The sequence below is a fragment of the Nansenia antarctica genome (genome assembly GCF_963989245.1).
Source record: "Nansenia antarctica genome assembly, chromosome: 4".
NCBI lineage: Eukaryota > Metazoa > Chordata > Actinopteri > Argentiniformes > Microstomatidae > Nansenia > Nansenia antarctica.
In genome coordinates, this window is record NC_137689.1 from 25,439,224 (window position 1) to 25,460,521 (window position 21,298).

The 21,298-nt window shown below is 43.1% G+C and overlaps 2 protein-coding genes across 2 annotated transcripts in view; both read right to left on the bottom strand.

Moving 5' to 3' along the window:
- The window catches only part of gas2l2 (growth arrest specific 2 like 2), a gene marked incomplete at both ends in the record, with an annotated part of 14,318 nt that extends 533 nt beyond the window's left edge, over positions 1-13,785 (bottom strand). The window contains 6 exons of the mRNA XM_080529287.1: positions 1-1,274; positions 6,432-6,870; positions 8,258-8,354; positions 8,769-8,876; positions 12,529-12,770; positions 13,434-13,785. The exon at positions 1-1,274 is cut by the window's left edge and continues 533 nt beyond it. Coding sequence (XP_080385413.1) covers positions 1-1,274; positions 6,432-6,870; positions 8,258-8,354; positions 8,769-8,876; positions 12,529-12,770; positions 13,434-13,785 — 2,512 coding nt within the window. The remainder of the gene's footprint in view (positions 1,275-6,431; positions 6,871-8,257; positions 8,355-8,768; positions 8,877-12,528; positions 12,771-13,433) is intronic.
- A 979-nt stretch (positions 13,786-14,764) lies between these two features.
- On the bottom strand, positions 14,765-19,969 carry mdh2 (malate dehydrogenase 2, NAD (mitochondrial)). Its single transcript, XM_080528264.1, has 9 exons — positions 19,824-19,969; positions 18,629-18,797; positions 18,266-18,349; positions 17,956-18,065; positions 16,805-16,930; positions 16,192-16,269; positions 15,674-15,773; positions 15,399-15,550; positions 14,765-15,064 (listed from the first exon to the last, which is right to left on the bottom strand). Exons 1-9 carry the CDS (start codon positions 19,884-19,886, stop codon positions 14,930-14,932), a joined length of 1,017 nt encoding a protein of 338 aa, XP_080384390.1. The 5' UTR covers positions 19,887-19,969; the 3' UTR covers positions 14,765-14,929.
- Positions 19,970-21,298: the final 1,329 nt, after the last annotated feature.

Consider the following 21,298-nt stretch of genomic DNA (forward strand, 5'->3'; position numbering starts at 1 on the left):
AGCCCAGGGTGCACCAGGAGCTGGTCACACAGGGTTGGGTCACCTCAAGGTGTATGCGTGAGTCCACCTCTTTTTTGAGACCACCTCTGTTTTGGACCTTTTTGCTGCTTCTAGAGCTGCGTGAGAGTGTGTTCACCCAGCTCCCCACACACACTCTGTCCAACGGCCGCCTCTTCTCCCCTTTGGAGAGTTCGGTGATGACAGCGTCATAGCCGGTCTCGCTGGAGGGGGGACTGCAATTGGCGGCATTCGCTGCTTCCGAGGAGAGTTTCTGGTTCAAAGGAGATGGTTTGGAAGCGACTGAATCCATCTGGAATCCATCTGTGACGCTGCTGTGGCTGTCATCGTCTGAATCCATGCTGAGCTGCTGGAGGTTGGCCAGGATTTCGTGCTCCAGACTCTGGTACAGACTGGCCTCCTGGGCTGGGCTGATGGGGGGAGGGGTGAAGATGTAGCCCTTATCCACCTCTCCGTCTCCGGCCCCGGAGAGTCTGTCCTCCGGGAGCTCTAGGTGGCCCTGGAAGTCAAGCTCATCGAAACTCACTCTGACTTCAACTTTGTGAGAAGCCTTGTGGTTGTGGATGGGTAATACAAATGCATTCTGTTTCGATAGGCCCTGTATTCCCCTGTGGTCACCGCATAAAGAGCTGTGTGAAGGGTCGGTCATGGTGTTGTCAGGGGTGTATGTCTCATTTTGGACCCCTTTCAAGTTATCCCAACACTTTTTGACAGGAGAGGAAGTGCTTCTCAAATCTGGGTTCCCTTGAGAATGACCAACGTCTTTAGGCTCTTGGACAGTGATGGTGGGCTGTCTAGGGAAGACAGGGGTATATTTGGAAGGACTATAGCCTCTGATAGGTGTAGCAGGTCTGGCTGTGCTGGATCCTTCTTGTCTGTGTTGGCTCTCTGTACTGTAGGCACTTAATGTGGAGGTCTGTCTGAGCTTGGAGGTAAACTGAGACTTGGTCCAGGTTTGAGTGAGATGGCTCTCTGATTTGGGCTGGTGCTTCTGCTTTTGGGGCTCAGGGTGGATGGAGAACTGGCCAGAGGGCCTATGGAAGACCAAGGGGGTTTTAGGCCTCTGGGGCTGGGTCTTGGCCTGGGTCTGGGGTTGTGGTGTCAAGGGGCGCTGGGCAGGCTGAGGGAGGCTGCTGCTGGTGAGGCCTTGGCCTAGAGATGAGCGGGTGGCCTCTCTACCGGTCCTGGTGGTGGAGTTGAGTGCCGAGTCATGGTGACCCTGGCTGTGCTGGCGGGTGGGCGTTGGTGGTCTCAGTCTGCAACAGGAAGACAGAAACAAATCACACACACACCTGTTCTGCCATGCCTGGGCTTATCAAACCCTTCCACAGTGACCTAGTGTACACACACACTGACCTAGTGTACACACAGTGACCTAGTGTACACACACAGTGACCTAGTGTACACACAGTGACCTAGTGTACACACACACTGACCTAGTGTACACACACAGTGACCTAGTGTACACACACAGTGACCTAGTGTACACACAGTGACCTAGTGTACACACACACTGACCTAGTGTACACACACAGTGACCTAGTGTACACACACACTGACCTAGTGTACACACACTGACCTAGTGTACACACAGTGACCTAGTGTACACACACACTGACCTAGTGTACACACACACTGACCTAGTGTACACACACAGTGACCTAGTGTACACACACAGTGATCTACACACACTGACCTAGTAGTGTACACACACAGTGACCTAGTGTACACACCTTTACCCAGTGACCTAGTGTCAATCACCTTTACAATCAATTATTTCTTACTGCATGTTTGCCGATGTCAAACACTGGGTCAAAGCTGCTCTGCAATGTACTAATCCACTTTTGCATGTCACGACACTAATCAACAACACTTACAATAAACCAACTGTTAAGTGCAACACCAGCAGCCTTGACTCTGCTAGCAGCATTGTCTGCTGTCAGGTCATACAGACACTGGAACTAACCCTAACCTTATTTCACTTGTGTAATAACAATGCTAAATTAACTACATTGGCTACTGTACATTTACCATGCAATTACCCAAATGATGTAACATGTTAATACGATGTTGTATGTAGCCAGAGTAATTACAAGTATAGGCCTGGGAACCTTAATGCAGTGTTAAGTGTTACCACATAAACATGCCCACTGTTGAGTTGTATGCCATGGCTACAAATTGCCACACAAAAAGCTTTTCATGGTATTGTGAGGAATTCTATTGACATAAAATGTTCAGTTTAGAATATTTCCTAGCCTTGTAGCTACGTGCATAGTGGATACCATAGGTTTAATTTCACACCCTGGGAAATATTACTGAAGCACTCTGCTTTCTTGTGATTGATTGTTTGATTAAAGAGTTCACCACATCAAAACCTAGTTTACAGCTGGCGGGAAGAGGAGATCCAGGTAGAAAAGAGGCAGACGATAACAGAGAAGCTTCCATGGGCAGAGTTAATCTGCTCCTCTCATACCCTAACGCTACATGCCAGAGGCAATTTATAGGTTCTATGATCAAAAAGCGAAGGTCCATAGCAAGTGTACACATCGCCTACTAAATCTACAATACAGCTCCACAGTCTGTCAGTATCAGTAGGAATCGACAGTATAATCTAGCTGACTTTAAAAGTTTAAAAGAGGGATTTTTGCTAGAATCTAAAGTTTAAAAGAGGGATTTTTGCTAGAATCTATAGAATAGAAGTTAAGAATTAAATGAATGAATGAATGAAAGCTTTATTTCGAACATGTGAAAAAAGAAATAGTTATAACAACAAAAAACACAAAAAAACAAGAAAAAACTAAACAAAACATTAACATAATCAATAAATAAATTGGTTTAGAATCTAAACAATATAAGCAGCATAATGCTGAGACTGGAATATGATCGCATCAATACTTCCAAACCAAATGATGCCCCTCAAGAGTTCAAATTAATCTGCAGTTTTATTCATTTGTCCACCTTTTACACTAACAGGCTGTCCACAGAGACCTATTTGGTGTTGTAGTGCTAAAATATGCATCACCAGAATAATTCCCAACATAATTATACATCCAGCAACTGTTTGTGCTCTAGTAGGCCACAATGTTAATAACACATTGTAATGGCGTGGCATAAAGTTGATTCATTTTAATTATCGAACATGTTTCGACAGACGTTAACAGGGAAATGATCTAATACATTAGATTATGTTAATTACAATTGGGAATTGCAATAAAAACCTGAATAATTTAAAACTATCTGCAGCAGTTCAGGCACAAATACTGAACATAACTTAAAACACACACACAAATGTTTCTTCCGACAATTTGTGAAGAAAGTGAAATAGTAATATCAGCCTATAACACACATTTTATTGCTGCTAAGACGGATAGTACTGTGGTAACTGCGTGGGTGCAACTTTGTTTTTTCTTCCTACAAACACCTCTTGCCCTAGATACCTACACAAGGTCATCAGTCTGAATGAAGAAAATGTCAACACACAACATTTACAGTGGGGGAAATAAGTATTCAACACATTAACCATTTTTTTATTCACAACATATTTCCATTGCAGTTATTCACATGAAATTTAGATCAGACAAAAGTTAAAAAGTGCAATTGTTGAAAAGTGCAATAAAATGGAATGACACAGGAAAAATGTATTGAATAATATATATATTTTTTAAAAGCTCTAAACCAGCTTATGCCACTAATGAATTCTCCTACCTGTGCTAATTGGAATCAGCTGGGTTAGTGCATGTTGGGGGGTAAGTACAGTACTTTCACTCTTTGCATCTTTAAACAAATCATTAATTTTGTCACCAAGCATTCTTGCCAGAAACATCTCATGATGGGTAGAGGTAAAGAGCTCTCCCAAGACCTTCACAACAAGATTGTTGAGCAGCATAGTAATGGCACTGCTTACCGCCGGATTTCTCAACTCCTAAATGTTCCTATAAGGAACAACTCCCCATAGTGACGCAACGCCCCAACCCTGGACACCTTCAAATCAGCCCTCAAAACCCACCTGTTCACCAAGGCCTTGTTAGTTAGTTAAATCTAGTTTAGTTTTTGCCGTTGTCTCTGTGTTTTCTGTTTTTGCTGTCTGACTGTCTTTCTGTAAAATTGTAAAGTGTCTTCGGGTTCCTTGAAAGGCACTATATAAATAATAATAATAATAATAATAATAATAATAATTATTATTATTATTATTATTATTATTATTATTAATAATATTATTATTATTATTATTATTATTATTATTAAGCACCATTGGGACCATTATCCGCAAGTGGGCGGAACATCACTCGACCATCAACCGGCCACACACAGGAGCTCCTCACAAGATTTCTGTCCGGGCAGTCATAAAGTTAGACAGAAGAGTAGCCCAAGAGCCAAGGACCACTCGAGTAGAGCTCCAGAAAGACCTGGAAGCAGCGGGTACAGTTGTCACAAATAAAACTATAGGCAATGTACTCCACTGCCACAGTCTTAATTTGCGATCACCCTGGAAGACTCCAGTACTGAAGAAAAGGCATGTTGAAGCTCATTTTAGCTCAAGTTTAAAGAAACTTTTCAGCAACAATACGACACGCCATGTTTGGAGGAGAAATGGCTCTGCATATGATCCTAAAAATACAATAGCTACAGTGAAGTTCGGAGGTGGAAGCATCATGGTATGGGGATGTTTCTCTTCACATGGCATCCGAATTATTGAAGGGAATATGAATGGAGCCATGTGGCGGGAAATTCTTGAGAAGAATCTGTTGCCATCCATCAGGATGTTGAGGATGAATTCTATGAATATGTGGGATTACAGTGCTCGTCCATTTTCTTTTTATTTATTTCTTTTTATATATATTTTTGTATTATTCTTTATCTTTTTCTTTAATCATGTATGTACGAGTTTGTGAATCTGCGGACCTGTTTCGATCATGACACATAGCCTATGCTTATGTATACTATTTTGGAAGTTCCATAACATATATTTTATGTAAAAACTACATTCGATCTGTTGATCCCATCTGTTGATCCCATCACCGAATATTGTTTGGCTGTTCTATGTATGAGGCTACCTGCTCATATTCACAAGGATCAGGGATCTCCTGGGTGGGGGTGGGGTGAGAGAGACGGGTGGCAGGTTGAGTGACAGTGACTGTTGTCTTTTTTTGTTGTTGTTGTTTGTTTATGTCTGTTATGGGGGGAAAAAATAAGTAAAATCATTTTAAAATGATCACGAAAAAAGGATGATGAGGATGGGGCGTGGGTGGATCTTCCAGCAGGACAATGATCCAAAACATACTGCAAAGGAGACTCTCAATTGGTTCAAGAGGAGGAAATTAAAGGTGTTGGACTGGCCTAGTCAATCACCAGACCTAAATCTGAAATTGACTTAAATCTGAAATTTGTGGAAGGAACTGTAGATCAAGATTCACCAGCGGGCCCCCCGGAATCTTCATGATTGAAAGACTGTCTGTGTTGAAGAATGGGCCGAAATCCCACCTGATCACTGTGAGAGATTAGTTTTTTCGTACAGGAAGCGTCTTCAAGCTGTCATTGGAAACAAAGGCTTCTCCACCAAGTATTAAATACATTTCAGTTAGTGTGTTCAATACTTCTTTCCTGTGCCATTCCCCTTTATTGCACCTAACTTTTTAATAAATTGAATTTCTTTACCTGAGTTAATATCAATGGTCTAATTCATGAACATGACTAATGCCCATTCACCACTTACTATTACCTCAGGAAATGAAATTCCTTTTTAAGCAAAACTTGGTTTGAAGGCTGCCTTCTCTTCTGCAGCCAGCCCTAGAACTGTCAATGTTTGCTTCGCTTAAGTTTTAATCACCTACAGTACACGGCACTCAGACAATGCCGTATGGACCTAATGTCATCTGTGCTGACAGTGAGAGCTGCAAAAAGCGGAGGAGGGTTCAGCTCTCAGTAACACATAATGGGATCCAACACACATGGGGAAATCAACTTCACAACATAGCCCTTATTCATGGTCTCAGTGGTTTGCTGCAGCTGCAAAGCGAAAAAATGATATGGTTTGCAGTAGCATACTGCGCTGTTCGTGCATCCATCATTGTCAATGAGCTGTTGGCTTAATAATGTGGTTAAATCGTAGTTATCAGCCTCAGTGAGGTCCTGGGGAGCCAAGCTGCGTTATTAATGATCCCGTTAGGTTCAAACTGTGTTAAAGGCCACTGTGGCATTCACTGACATTCACTGATTGATATACCTCGGGTCTAAAAGTCACCTGTGAACTTGCTTTCATGATGATGAACTTTAAGATCGTTATTAACCTTCAGCATTTTCACCATCCTAAACATCATCATCTTCATCACCACACTTCTTCACCACAGTCATCGATCAGCATTTTGTTGAATCTTTTTTCAAACTTAATTTCAACAGTATCGTCATCCCCTTACCTGCTGGGAGAGGGAGTGTTCAGCTCTCTGCGGCCCGGTTCTGGAGAGAAAACGGGTCTGGGACCGTAGTTTGGAGAGCCAGATCTCCTTAGACCTGGGCCTTGGTTGCAGATGTTGTCCCTGGGGCTTGGGTCTGGAAAGACGGAGGACTTGGGACCACGGCTGGGGCGGAGAGAAGCTCTAGGGTCTCCTGGGTCTTGTGTCCTGGCCCCTGGGTCTGGTGATGGTGATGGGGAGGCCCCTCTGGCCCTGGCTGGTCTCAGTCCTCCACCCCTGGAGGAGGAGGGTGCTGAAGGGGTCCAGAGGACAGGCTGGAGGGGGGTCTGAGCATGGCGGCTCAGGAGGAGTGTGGTGGGGTGTGTTTGGCCGTCAGGCCGCGGCGTCAGCATGCTTTTGATCTCATGGACCGGTGCGGCCGGGCGCTGGGACAGCTTATGGGCTGAGGACGGACGGAAAGGAAAGAGGGAGGGGAAGAGAGGGATTGAAAAGGAGTGAGCAGGGAAAACATGGTCCTTATCGCCTGTCACCCATGCTCGAGGGCTGTTAAACACCACGGTATCTGAATGAGGTGAAACTAAAGTGGGCTTCAACTGGCAAGATTGAGCTGCATTAAGCACTTGAATATTAATTGTTACATAAAGCAGTAGGCTACTTGGGTCATTTTAGGAATAAAGCATATTTAGCATATTTACATAACTTTCATTTTCTCCCTCCACCACTTATGGAAATAAATAATCTCATATGAAAGTTCTCATGAATACCAGATTTGGTGTGTCTTTGTAATGATGGCTGAGCAGGCACGATGACTATTTCAGTTAACATTCTCCAATCTCTGAATGGCATATTATCCTCCTGATTATCCTCCTGATTAGCTTAAGCAACAAGTCGTCACTCACAATTCCAATTGACTTTAGTCTTGTATTGCGTGAGCAGCGAGCGTGTAGAGATGGTGATGTAAGTGACAGCAGGGTCTTTGATGTCACAGAGTGTGACTCAGCAGCACAGGGAAGGGGGAGGGGAGGGGGCGTCTCATTTGTCTTTCCTTGGCCTTCTCAGTTGCATGTTCTTTGCCAATGCACAATACAGAGGAAGCAGCTCATTTAGTCCAAAACGTGGTGGTGGTCTTCTGCCATCTAGTGACACGTTGTACAAAAACCGTGCAAGGGCATTGCAGTGCAATCCATTGCTGTACTGAACATAGTTTGAGGAACGACATGTTTTTTAAAGAAGCACAATGTATTCTACAACCAATCATTCCCTTGCAATTACACAAGATGTGCTTCAAATATGGATGTGGCCACGTTGATGCCTTCTAACAAGTCCCAGAGGGACCTAATACTGTTGTTTACTGTGCTGGATGGATTGCATGAGCAAAACAATTTTTTTTACCATTTGTTTTACCAATTACCATTTCAAGAATTGACATTTCAAGATCGGCCCCCCCAAAAATAAAAAAATGATCTAGGTTGAGTAAATGATCTACGTTGAGTAATGATCTACGTTGAGTAAATGATCTACGTTGAGTACCCCCCGAGAAGAGTTAGGACCCCCCGAGAAGAGTTAGGGCCACCAAAAGACGTACACTGATGAGCCAAAACATTATGACCACCTGCCAGTCAGTGTCACTGTCACTGTCAATGGTCCTAACGTTTTGGCTCATGGGTGTATATGTATATATAATTCTAACCCTGATCTATGGAGCAGCCAGATAGGGACAGGCATGCGTACTGTTGAACACCGACACTGTGTGTGTGTGTGTGTGTGTGTGTGTGTATGCGTGTGTGTATATGTGTGTGTGTGTGTGTGTGTGTGTGTGTCAAACTCACAAACAGAAGTACATCGACAGGGGTCATGCTTGTCCAGATAGTGCTCCAGGGTGTCCCAACCTCCTCCCACTCTCACCATTACGTGATTGCGCAGGATCTAACACGTACACACGTACACAGGCACACACACATCAACATAATATAACTTTGGATAACATTGGTTGGTTAAGATAGTACTCAGACAGACACACAATTTACACACAATAATGATCAACAACCTGCGCAAAGCCGAGAGGCTTTCAAGAGCATTAATATCACAACCCCATCACAAACCACAGTAGGCCAGCACAAAACAGATTTCACTCAATTTCCCCAGAGAAAGTCATCTATTTTTTTGGGTTTAGCAGGGAGGGCTGCAGTGTAGGGGTGCAACTGTGATAGATTGGCAGAGTGTTGCGAAGTGACAGGCACAGAATGATCTCAGCTGGATGGAGAGAGGGATTGATGATGAGGAAAAGAAGAGTGAAAAGGAGGTGGGGGGTGGAGAAGGGAAGTGGATATCTTGGCATACCCGCACAAAAATGAGGGTGCTGGAGTGTCCTACTCTGTACTTGCCCTCCGATACTTTGACCATAGGAAACTGGGTGGGGCAGGTGCAGTGGCTTATAAGATGCTGGACCTGTAAACACACACACACATACACACGTACACACGTACACACGTACACACACACACACACACACACACACACACACACACACACACACACAGAGATGTAATCCAAGAACCGTAAATTTGACCTTTTTAGCACTTCTTTCAACCTCATAGCAACCTCTTTCAATGTCAAATACACAACGTACCTTTGTGTGTGTTGTTTATATTGTCTTGATTGTGGGCCATGGTAATGAAGCCATTTCTAGTAGTAGTTACAGTGCAATTCAATTAGTCAAATCACACACTCAAAAGCTAATACAGTGTCCTATGTAAGTCATGGGACAGAGAAGCTTTTTTGTACTTTTGGCTCCACACTCCAAAAGACTGAATTTGAAATCAAACAATTACTATGAGGTTAAAGTAGAGATTCTCAGCATGTACTTAATGGTATTTGTGTACATATTGTTTTTACCATTCAAAGATTACAACACTTTTTATGCATAGTCCCGCTACCCAAAAGTGACGGGCCAGATCGATCAGATCAATGTCCAAATTAAGCAATCATGTTTAGTATTTGGTAGACAACCTTTTGCAGGCAATAACTTTCTGAAGTCTTGGGTATGTTCCCTGGTGATGCTCTGCCAGGCCTGTAATGCAGCCAGCTTCAGTGATTTGTTTGTTTTTAATCTGAAGATTGACTTGGCCAGTCAAAAACTTGACACTATCTGCTGTCTGATGAAGCGCCAGCCAATACATTTGGAGGCATCGGCTTGTACTTGAGAAGCTGCTGCTGCTGTCGGCAGTTACATAAGACAAATGAGTAGTTAGTAGTGACATATTCTGCCGATGGCACACACCTACCTCCTGGAGTGTGTTCCTGATTAGTGGGACAGTTGTTTTGTGTTTTTTCTTAATTATGGTGAGCAATTTTCAATTTTCAATTTTCAATTTTTTATATCCACTGTATAAGTCTGCCATGGCCTACTGCCAGCCAGTTTGCGATGGTTGATGTCAATGTTCAGCCTAATAAAGACTTAATAAAGACCTAATAAAGACTTCCTTGACATTCATTGACAACGCTTTGGTGCTCATCTTGACAGACACCAATTGCAGACTCCAAAGGCACAACACAAAGCCTAGAATCAATGCTAGATATCTCTCTTATGCCTGCACAAATGAACACACCTGACTTACCAGAAACACCTGTCAAGACAATTGTCCCATTACTTTTGGGTACCCTGAAATAGGACTATACCCTGATTGTGCAGAAAAAAAGTGTTGTATTTCAGAATGGTGAAACCAATACACAAATACCATCAAATTAAAGTTGAGAATGTCTACTTTAACCTCATAGTAATTGTTTGATTTACGAATCCAAACATTTGAAGTGTAGAGGCAAAAGAAGAAAAAAAGATTCACTGTCCCATTACAGCAGGGCGCTGTATATCAGTGAGTGACTGGAATGAACTCTGGCCAAGACAAATCACTGACTCATCCTAGCAGACAAGTCCTCCTTCGTGCCAGTGCGTATCTCTCTCTCCTACTTGTCCTACAACTCACTTCCAGCTCTGTAGCAACCACCCATCCATCCCTCTTGACAACACAGGGAATGGGATATAACTGCAAAGGGTGCTGGTCTTGCTACATTTATTGAGGAAAATGGAGAAGAAGAAGAAGAAGAATGTTTTTATTTGCCATGCAATCAACTTGTCAGTCAATTGTTGGAATTTGCACTAGGCACAGGGTCAGCCATAGTCGGCGCCCCTGGAGCAATTAGGGGTGAAGTGCCTAGCTCACATAGAGTTCCCTCCTGAGACGGGGATCGAACCAGCGACCTTCTGATTGCTAGCCGGCCTCTCTAAACTCTACTACCGCCGTGTCTTTAAGGACTTCACCCTTCTATTTGAATTGGATGTCCAGTCCAATGAATCTACAACTGACTGCAAGTATCCAAACTGATTATTTTATTAAACCTTTATAGCAAGGAGGCCCTACACTTTTTTTTATTTTTTATTCTTAAAGTTCAAACGTGAGGTTGTGATGTGTTTTAATTTAAAAGACAGTTTATCATTCATCCAAATGCCTAGGTACTTATAATGAGTGACTTGCAAACTTCCATTTGGGGCTCCATTCACGGTATAAATATGCAGATACATTTTAATCAATATTACAGGAAACATAATAAAAGTTACATAGTAAATAAACATAAACATAGTTATATTGAATAGGATCATAACCATACTGAAAGGGAAGAATGGCCTGCTGAGTTGAGTGGCACAGGAGCAGACAACAGTATCATCAGCATAAAGATGTCATTTACAAGAGGACAAACCAACAGTATTGATGTAAATAGTAAACAGCAGTGGACCTCGAATCGAAACTTGCAAAACACCTTTATCAACATTGAGAACTACACTGACCTCCATCTACCCGAAACACTGATCCTAACCTGAAACACTGATCCTAACCTGAAACACTGAGTCCTATCCTGAAACACTGAGTCCTAACCTGAAACACTGATCCTAACCTGAAACACTGATCCTAACCTGAAACACTGAGTCCTATCCTGAAACACTGAGTCCTAACCTGAAACACTGAGTCCTATCCTGAAACACTGATCCTATCCTGAAACACTGAGTCCTATCCTGAAACACTGATCCTATCTTGAAACACTGAGTCCTATCCTGAAACACTGAGTCCTAACCTGAAACACTGATCCTATCCTGAAACACTGATCCTATCCTGAAACATTGAGTCCTATCCTGAAACATTGAGTCCTATCCTGAAACACTGAGTCCTAACCTGAAACACTGAGTCCTAACCTGAAACACTGATCCTATCCTGAAACATTGAGTCCTATCCTGAAACATTGAGTCCTATCCTGAAACACTGAGTCCTAACCTGAAACACTGATCCTATCCTGAAACACTGAGTCCTATCCTGCAGGTCATTTTGAAACTAAGTACATGACGACTGGTCCAAACCAATGGCATATAGCCTCTGCAATAGAGGGCCTGATCAATCCGTATTTATTAGATATATTCATTAAGGTTATTTATATCTTCATTGGGAGTATTACTTTGCCCAGAAGAAACCAGAATGAGTAGATCAGCCTAATCACTGGTATTTGACCATTATTATAGAGTTGATCACTGGTTACAGTGGTAGACCACCTAGCAGGTAATAACTAATAACCATGGATGCCATTTAGCTGACGCCTTTATCCAAAGAGACTTACATTCCAGTGAGTGCATATATTTCAGTATATTGTGACGTTAGAATTATAAGGTTCTATCTCCATTTTTGTCAAAATTGAGTTTTTTACCTAATCTGATCCATTAGGTGTTTATTAATGCCTGTGTGGTGTTATTTTTAAAATGTTGATTTTTTTGGGTTAGTAATTCATAAAATACAAAGGTTCCATCTCACAAAACATAATGGAATGTAAAGACTTTGACGCTCAATATCTCTGAACTACCCTAAACGGAGATATAACCTTATAATTCTAAGCTCACGATATATGGTCCCAGCAGGAATCGAACCCGCAACCTAAGTGTTGTTAGTGGCATGCTCTACCAACTGAGCCACAGAGGACCATAACAGGTGTGTATTCATAACAGGTGTGTGTTCATGGTCAGTTGTGTATTAGAGTGGTGGTGCAGTGTGTTGAGTCTCACCATCTCGTCCAGGTTCTGGGTGTTGGAGGTGCGGCGCTGGGGTTTGGCCAGTGGCGGGGTCTCCTCCAGGGACAGGTCCAGCTCCTCCCGGATCTCCTCCTCGATCTCCTCCTCAAGCTGGATCAGCACTGGGGCGGCCATGCCGAAACGAGAGGCCCGCCGGGCCACCTCGAGCAGGCACAGCAAAAAGTTCTTCTCGTTTTTACGTAGCACCAGGTCCTCCGTTTCAAACATGAGGACATCTGGAGTAGTGGATGGGATCGTTTGATGTTTTAGTAGTGGTGTTGTTATCTGAGCACTGTTTGTTGTGCAGAACAATAGTTAGAGCCACTGTTATTTCAATATAGTGTGTGAATCACAACCGAGTTAGCCCAAGCAGATTAATTCTTTCTCTGTGTTCTATGTTATAATGTTTTATTCCTCTCTTGAAAATAAAGGCTCTTCTAGGTATTTGAAGCAGGCTTACCTGTGTTATAATAATAATAAATAAAAAAACGTTATTGAACTAGAGCGTCACCTAGTGGTAAGATTCCATAAGACACAATTGTGGTGGTGCCAGTCGTTTAATCGCCGCCCATCTATGTGACTGATAGATTGATTGATCACGTCAGATCATGTATACTAATCGACTGAATGCATGGCATTAAAAAAGTCACAATTAAAGCAGTTTTGTTCATTACATAGACATTTTGGGCAGCTAGTTTAGTCTACTCTAAAGAATAGAAGTTATTATGCCCTCATCCCATGGCGGTGATGTGAAGACCCCTGACCAGTGACCTGTCATGATAAGTCAATGACTTAGAATCTATTACTAACTCCTCGATAAGATAGGGGAATTCCTGTTGGAATGGCATCTGAAGTCATGTTATCAGCAAAGACATACCGTATGTAACACATAGGCCTACCTTTAACGCCCATCTGCTTTCGACACCAGTTTATGAAATTGGAGATGTTGTCCCGGGCCAGGAAAGTGGCTGGTTGGGCGGAACTGATAAAAGTGACACCTGCTCTCGGCAACTGGACCTGCGGCACTGTCCCGTGGTTGTGGATGAACTCTGCTGCCTCCCGGGTGACATGGTTGGCGAGGGAACACAGGAGGGCGCCCGTCTCCAGCCTCTCCAACAGGTTGTTCACATCAATGTCAATGTCGTACAGATCCCTCAGCCATTCCGCCAAATCCTCTTTCATGGCATACAGATACTCCTCACTAGACTTGAAGGACTTAATACTTTGATCGGTATTATGTTGAACGGACATTGCGCCTTTCTTTCTTTTTTTAGGATGCCAACGGTGTAACTTCAAGCCAAACAGAGATGGTAAGTCAACAATATGAATGACATTTGTCTGAAATTAAAGAGCGCTGTGCTAAGCGTGCATACATTATCCAGCCCAGACGTAAGTAAGATATTGAACATTAACGATGTAGTGAGAGTAGTTCAAAATCACTCAAATGAGTCAAAGTGTTGCCTTGCTCGAGTCCTTCGCTTTGTGGTGGCGCGGCGACACGACGATGACACCACCTCAGCCAGCTAGCTGCTCTAGTCATCTACAGTGATTTACACAGAAGAATAACACCCCTGCCGAATGACATAGAAAACGGCATAATAACAGAACATTACATTTGCGAATCTTACTCCTGGTCACCCGAAATCTGTCCGCAGTCTTTGTACTGATTGCAGTTTATTACTAGCGGGTTTGTTGTGATATGAAGCGCTTGTGTGGTCGCTGGTCGGCTTGGTTACAAGGTAGCCAACTCATTCCAAACATTCCATTTAACCATCTCATTGCCACCACTTCTGCATAGCACAGAAACCAGCTTCCAGGTGTTTCTGTGTTGTTATGTATGATCGATTTGCTATGTCAAAAATAATATACTAGATTGAATGAAATAAAAGTAGGTATTTTCTGAAGAAATCCTCATCATCTTCTCCCCTCCTCCAATAGTAAAATAAAAATGCAATGGGTTTGTATTTGAAAGAAGTCATGAGAATATTTAATGGGTAGGTGTGCCAAGAACAAATACTACTTTACACATTATATGACTCCATGTATAGTAACATGGAACAGCCTACTTTGACATGGCAAGTGCTGTATACAAGTGATGTACACACAGGAGCCATATGCATGCCTACATAAGATCAACAAAACCAAAGCAGGAGGAAGTGCAAAAAATATAGCATCTGTAAAGACTCTCCATCACTAGCTCTCAAATGTACATGGATCCAGTGCACAATGGTCAGGTCAACCGTTTATTGATGAGGTCGTTAACAATTCTGATCAGTAACAAACATCTATTGTGTCGTCAGACATGATGGAAATTGGATTCTGAGAGGCCCTGGTGCCATTTAGGTGACTGGACAATATAAATAACCACAGATACTGAGGCTGACTAAAACCCTGTTCACTTCTTCATGTTCGCCACAAACTCCTCTCCCTTCTTGATGGAGCCCTTGAGCTCACCCAAGGCATCAGCCACCAGGTTCTCCTCAAAGGATGTCAGCTTGCCAAGCCCAAGGTTCTTCTCAATTCCATTTTTCTGAAAAGATAACATACTCATTTGTTACCACCTTAAAAGGATAAGTTTTACATTTACTCAAATGTCAACGACTATTTTATACAGGAACCTTTGCTTTCCTTTGACAGAGAGCATAGTATGAAATGAGTACAATATAACAGCACTAGAATAAATAAGCAAGATGTGGTTATCCCCAAATGTCAGTATTTTCAGATTTTGTCAAATAAGCTGTTGATTTAGTGAAAAAACAACAACCATGTGTATATGTAAATAAAAATAAAAAGGTTAACCTCGACCCCCCCCCCCCCCCCCCCCCCATTATCAAAGCCTGTTGATGAGTTGGAGAGGGACTTACGCCGAGGAGCAGAGGTGTAGAGAAGTATTTGCATTCGGTCTCTTCTGACCTCACGTACGCGCACTCGACCACACCCTCCTTTCCGTTCAAGGCGTCCAGGACAGAGAAGGTGAACCTGGCCCCCGCGTAGGCCATGGAGAGAGTAGCAGAGCCTGGACAACACAGAGCACAGCCAGTCAGCTTCATGACATCACGGCTCGGACGCCACCCCATATGTTCTTGAAGGGACAGTTTGCACATCAATTCCGTCAGTGGTACGGTTCACACTGCCTTACCTGCTCCAGCCTTGGCCTTCACCACCTCCGTGCCGGCCTCCTGGATCCTGCCTGTCAGGGCAGCCAGCTGGTCGGCTGGGAACTCCACTTTGGGTGTGCACTAGAGACGCAAGGGAGATGTGGTTATCTACATGGAACGCAATGTGCATACCTTTCTATAAAAAGGAAAGAAAGACAAAAACCCCCACACTGATAGGCTTTTTAACAGAATTTCATATGGCCGTGGGTAAGACATTCCTTTTAGCGACAGTCTAACACCAAATACCTCAGTCAAGGCCTCCTAGCAAAGCTGACACACTGATACCCAACCACACACATGTTAAAAAACCACTAGAGGGAGCCAGAAACAACTCACTAAAACAGGAGTCCATATCAGACTGAACACTTAAGGCCAATCCCAATTCACCCCTACGGTTCCGTTTCGTCTTTACACAGCTGCATCTGTTTTTCATGACCAGACTATGTCTTGTGAAAGTGGGTCACGTATGTGATAGCTGTTGAGGCCATCTTGGTCTTACCTGTGAGATGAGGGGAATGATGGTCTTTCCCGCGTGACCTCCAATCACTGGTACGTTGACACGTGCTGGGTCAAGGCCCTAGAACAGGAAACCCAAAGGTCAGACATCTTGTCTTGCCCAAACAGGCTTCAGTCATGTGCTTGGCGACAATGGTAAGGTGTACAGTAGAAGCATAGGGCTGCTTATAACAAGCTGTAAATGTAAACACAAAAGGTGAAAGCCCTGTGCAGTTCGTTCCAATCTACACAATGAAATTGTCTAAGCTCGGTCACAGTTATTTGAGTGTGAGATTTGTCAATATCGCTATTTTGGGATACTGAGCTTTTAATGTCATTTGGAAGGTTGTTTGTAACCGATTACGTACCATGTGAAATTCAATTCATTATAATCCTGTTACAAAACCTTTAAGATGGATTTTACTCTGTAATCCAGTGGTGTTCTTCTCATGCATCTACTCTTGTGCAATCGGGGCTATAAAATACAAGCTTTGACCCGTTCATAATGACACACCTTTCAGGGTGTGAATGTCACTGCGTGGCAACAAGAGTTAACAGTATACAGAAGTCATGTGAGCTCTTCAGTCCGTAGAAAAAGAAAAAGAAAAAAGGCTTACTTTCAGGTCTGCCACAAAAGCATTGGCTCTGACAATGTCCAGTGTAGTGACTCCAAATACTTTGTTGGGGTTGTAGACGCCGTACTTCTTCATGACCTCTGATGTGATGGGAATTGTGGAGTTGACCTAGGAACAGGGAAACACAGTTTCTGGTTCATTACTAAAACACAAAACTAAATGGACCTCATCACCATGTGTGATGATTGACCTCGTCAATCCGAGCAAGAATAACCAGTATTTACATTTCTACATACACAATACCTTTACTCATGAACCTACGTACAGTATACTGTAAGCAACACGTGTCAACTGCATTAAAGGGCATATTGGACCTCCAGTTGAGCATGAAGCCTGAGTAGCCTACCAAACACTCTCATCAGATTTCACATTCTGACAAGTTAGCCTACTTTTTGATTAATCTATTTGATCAAAATAAGTGTTATATTACACCTCGCAATGGCAGGAAAAATGTATTCCATGGCTAAATACACAGAAGCTGAAGCAGAGGTTTTTAACCTTTATTTTACTTAATTTTATTTACTTAATTTTCTTTTTTTTTCTTTAGCCATCTACTGATCAGTTAATTATCAATGTTATTGCATTGGTGATGTGTGTTTGTTTTAGTTTTTCTTTCTTTTCTGTCGTCACTGTGGGGGTGGGTGGGACGGGAGGAGAAAAAAAAGGTAAAAAGAAATGGTGAACGCAAACCCGGTAAATGTAAACTTTGTTCTTTGCTCATGCTTCTCATCAATGAAAAATTTAAAGAATTATTTTTTAAAAAGGACATATTGATTGCCGGATCCAAAGACATTCAGTTAAACCGAACAGAACGTGAAGAGAATGTCCTTTTTGGATTAAAATCTTACAGCATTTCCTGAAAAGCAGTTTGAGCGTGGCTTTGGCCGTTCTCCAACAGGAACTCTGACTAGACTGCTGAGCCTCTTAAAGAGCAAAGTGAGGGGAGAGGGGGAGTGAGGAGTCAGGAGTGAGGAGTCAGGGGAGAGGGGGAGTCAGGAGTCAGGGGGAGTGAGGAGTCAGGGGGAGTGAGGGAGTGAGGGGTCAGGGGGAGTCAGGAGTCAGGGGGAGTGAGGAGTCAGGGGGAGTGAGGAGTCAGGAGTCAGGGGGAGTCAGGAGAGAGGTGCAACACTCACAGGGTTGGCGATGATGCAGATGATGGCCTCGGGGCAGTTGCGGGCGACAGCGTCGGCCAGGGTGGCCACGATGGTGGCGTTGGTGTTGAACAGATCATCACGGGTCATGCCTGGAGTAGGCAGAAATAAATCAATGTATCATGGCTAATGTCTCATTATGTCCTTAAACCTGACGACAAATGATGCAAATAAAAACCAATGCCCTGCTAATTTACAATAGTTTTATAGAATATTGCATTTCACTTTTGAAAAAGATAAAATGGGAATGGTTCCTGAGTTGCTAATGCACTGTGACCCTGCGTGAGCTCACCGGGTTTCCTTGGGACCCCAGCGGGGATGACAACGACATCACAACCTTTCAGTGCAGCATCCAACTGGTCGGGACCCATGTAACCTGGAGGAGGAATCAAGGTCATTCTTTTATTTATTAAATTTGTATAGCGCCTTATAATGGCCTCATTCACACACACATTCACACACCAATGGCGGCAAGCTACCATGCAAAGCACCAGCATGCTCATTGGGAGCAATTTGTGGTTCAGTGTCTTGCCCAAGGACACCTCGTCGACACGTGGCCAGCCGGGGGTTGAACCGCTGACCTTGTGTGCTGGGCAGTATGGTTCCATGTCACCACATATCTAAACTTCCTACTCAGATGTTGGTCCTGTCTTACCAGTGACGTGAGCCCTGGTCTCGATGTGGCTGAGGTCGGCCGCCACTCCGGGGGTGTGTGCGATGTCGAACAGAGAGAGCTGGCCCACCAGAGGACTGTTCTTCAGGAGAAGGGAGAGAGGCTGGCCGATGCCACCAGACGCACCGAGCACTGCCACCTTGGCATTGTTCTGAGGGGGAGAGGAGAGACATTTTCAACTGACTGAAACAACTCATCATCACGAGAGCTTTTTCTGATGGAAATAAATTGCCCAGGCCTGATGCTAATAGGCTAACTAATAGGCTACATTCCCTGAAAGAAAATGAATGCGTCCATGAACAGCGCTATGACACTCATTAATGGATGGACGGATAAGATTACAGTTCATAGTTCGTTTTACAGTCCACAGTTAACCACAATCCACAGCTTAGGGACAGCAAAGCAAAATATTGCACAATATGTCTTGTGAAGGTCATAATCCCCTCCTACTGTAGAAAGGCCAAAGGTCAGGACAATATTTATTTGGATCCAACCTCATAACTATTCATGGTTGGCCACAGAGATGTGTTTTAACTAATGGCCCCCAATTCCTGAAAAGGGATTTCCTGATTGAGCGAATCAAGATGAATTAAGCTGTAGAAAGAATGTAAAACTATAACCGTCCCCCCTGGTTCTACATTGTAAGTTCTGTTATGGTGTGTCATTGCACCCTCGCCAACCAACCTTCAAGAACGTCTTTGAAATAGAGGTGTGTCGGGGAGACAAGGAATACGTCATGTGCCTACGTTTAATCAAGGGTGCTGCTGAAACTGAGTTTGGAGCTCAACCAGGGCTATAATCCAGGTTGATCCATTTGAATGGGACGCCCTGAGGGCTTCTCTATAGTTACTGACAATCAAAATTCAATGACCCATACCACAACACCGTTCCGACCGTTGAACTGAATGAAATGGTAATTTGATATCCTTATCCTGTATACATCTATCTTGCTACATTCTCGTGCAGAGAACAGCTGTCACTACTGTTGTATACGCAATTAAGTGACAATGACAATGACAACGACAGTGACAAATGCAACTCTCACACAAATGTGTCTTGAGACGAGTACTGGCTCACTGGCTGGTGAGTTCAGGTAATCTGACAGCTAGCTAGCTAGCTAATATGCTACAATGCTAGATAGCCAAAGCTTGTTTTATGATTTATGAAACATATTTACCTGTGATGTGGTGGACAGGCTCCGAGCAATGCACATCGTAGGTCTAACTGCGCGGGAGAACATCTTGAATACGTTGCAGGATGGCTGATTTGATAGAAAATAAAATGTCTGGCTGCTCTCCTGCACAGTGACTCCAACGTCCTCTACCTCGAGACAGAACGCATGCGCCTCTACCTACCTTAACTATCGCGGACAACCTACTTCCTGGCCGCTATGCGTTTTGATTGGTGAAGCTATCGAACTGTTGGTTTATGATTGGGGTAATGTCATGTCGATCATGCCTTGACCTTACCCTTCAGACGCAGAAACCGGTGTCATTTCATTGGTCCTCAACAATTGATTCGACGTGTTCATTGGCTTTCACTTTCGTGACACATTCCGGAGGATGGTCCTGCTGTAGAAGTGATCCTTGATCCTACTGTACGTGGGCCTAGGCTAGGCAGAGTCTTCTGATCATATCCAGGGACATAACATATTATTATAACACTGGACCGAGGCATCCCTTCTGATTGATACTGCTGTGATGCTTACATCCTGATGGTCATTCTTTGCATAAATTGATACTCAGTAGTATGTGTGAATTGTAATATATAGTGAGTTATCACATTGTTAACTCATTCACCTAATTTAATAGAAATCTACCCTTAAACAACTTTTCTTGAACATCCTTCTTTGATCACCCACATATTCCCTTGATGGTTTGATTGCGCTATACAGATTGCACCTACGGCAATAGTTATTAGTGTTTCAGTTTTCTCTATGTTTTCTCTATGTGTTTCCTTTATTACTTCCTTGTGGATTCAAATGCAATACAACTTTTAAATAGGGAATATCTGATATGGGGGTTAGCTTGATCATATTTGGTAGGGCAAGGAATTTGCCAAACAAGGTAGTTTGGCAAGTTTGGGATAGTGGATAGTGAGTTGGACTGGTGATCAGAGGGTCATTAGTTCAAATCCCACCTGGGAACACCACCACTAGTGTGCCCTTGAGTAAGGCACTTAGCCCTCCCTAAATTAGGGAGACTATCCTTGTAATCTCTAATTGAGAGTCGCTGACTCTGGGACCTCCACTCTGTCACACACACACACACACACACACACACACACACACACACACACACACACACACACACACACACACACACACACACACACACACACACACACACACACAATGCACTGTAATTTATATTATTTTACCTTTATTCTAATTTATTCTAATTTACAGCATACATTTATTGTTCTTAGTTTTTTGCTATTGTCTTTTAAATTACTTTTGCTTATATATTATTGTTTTTTCATGTATGTATTCAAGTATTCTGATTCTGAATATTCTGATCACGACAAACATTATCATTATCAAAGTGATTTATGTTATAAAGTCAAGTAATCTTTGGGCAGGAACCAGACTCCACACATTTGTGTAAAATGTAACAAACCATGGTTCAACCTGGCGGAGTAGGAATGCGGAAG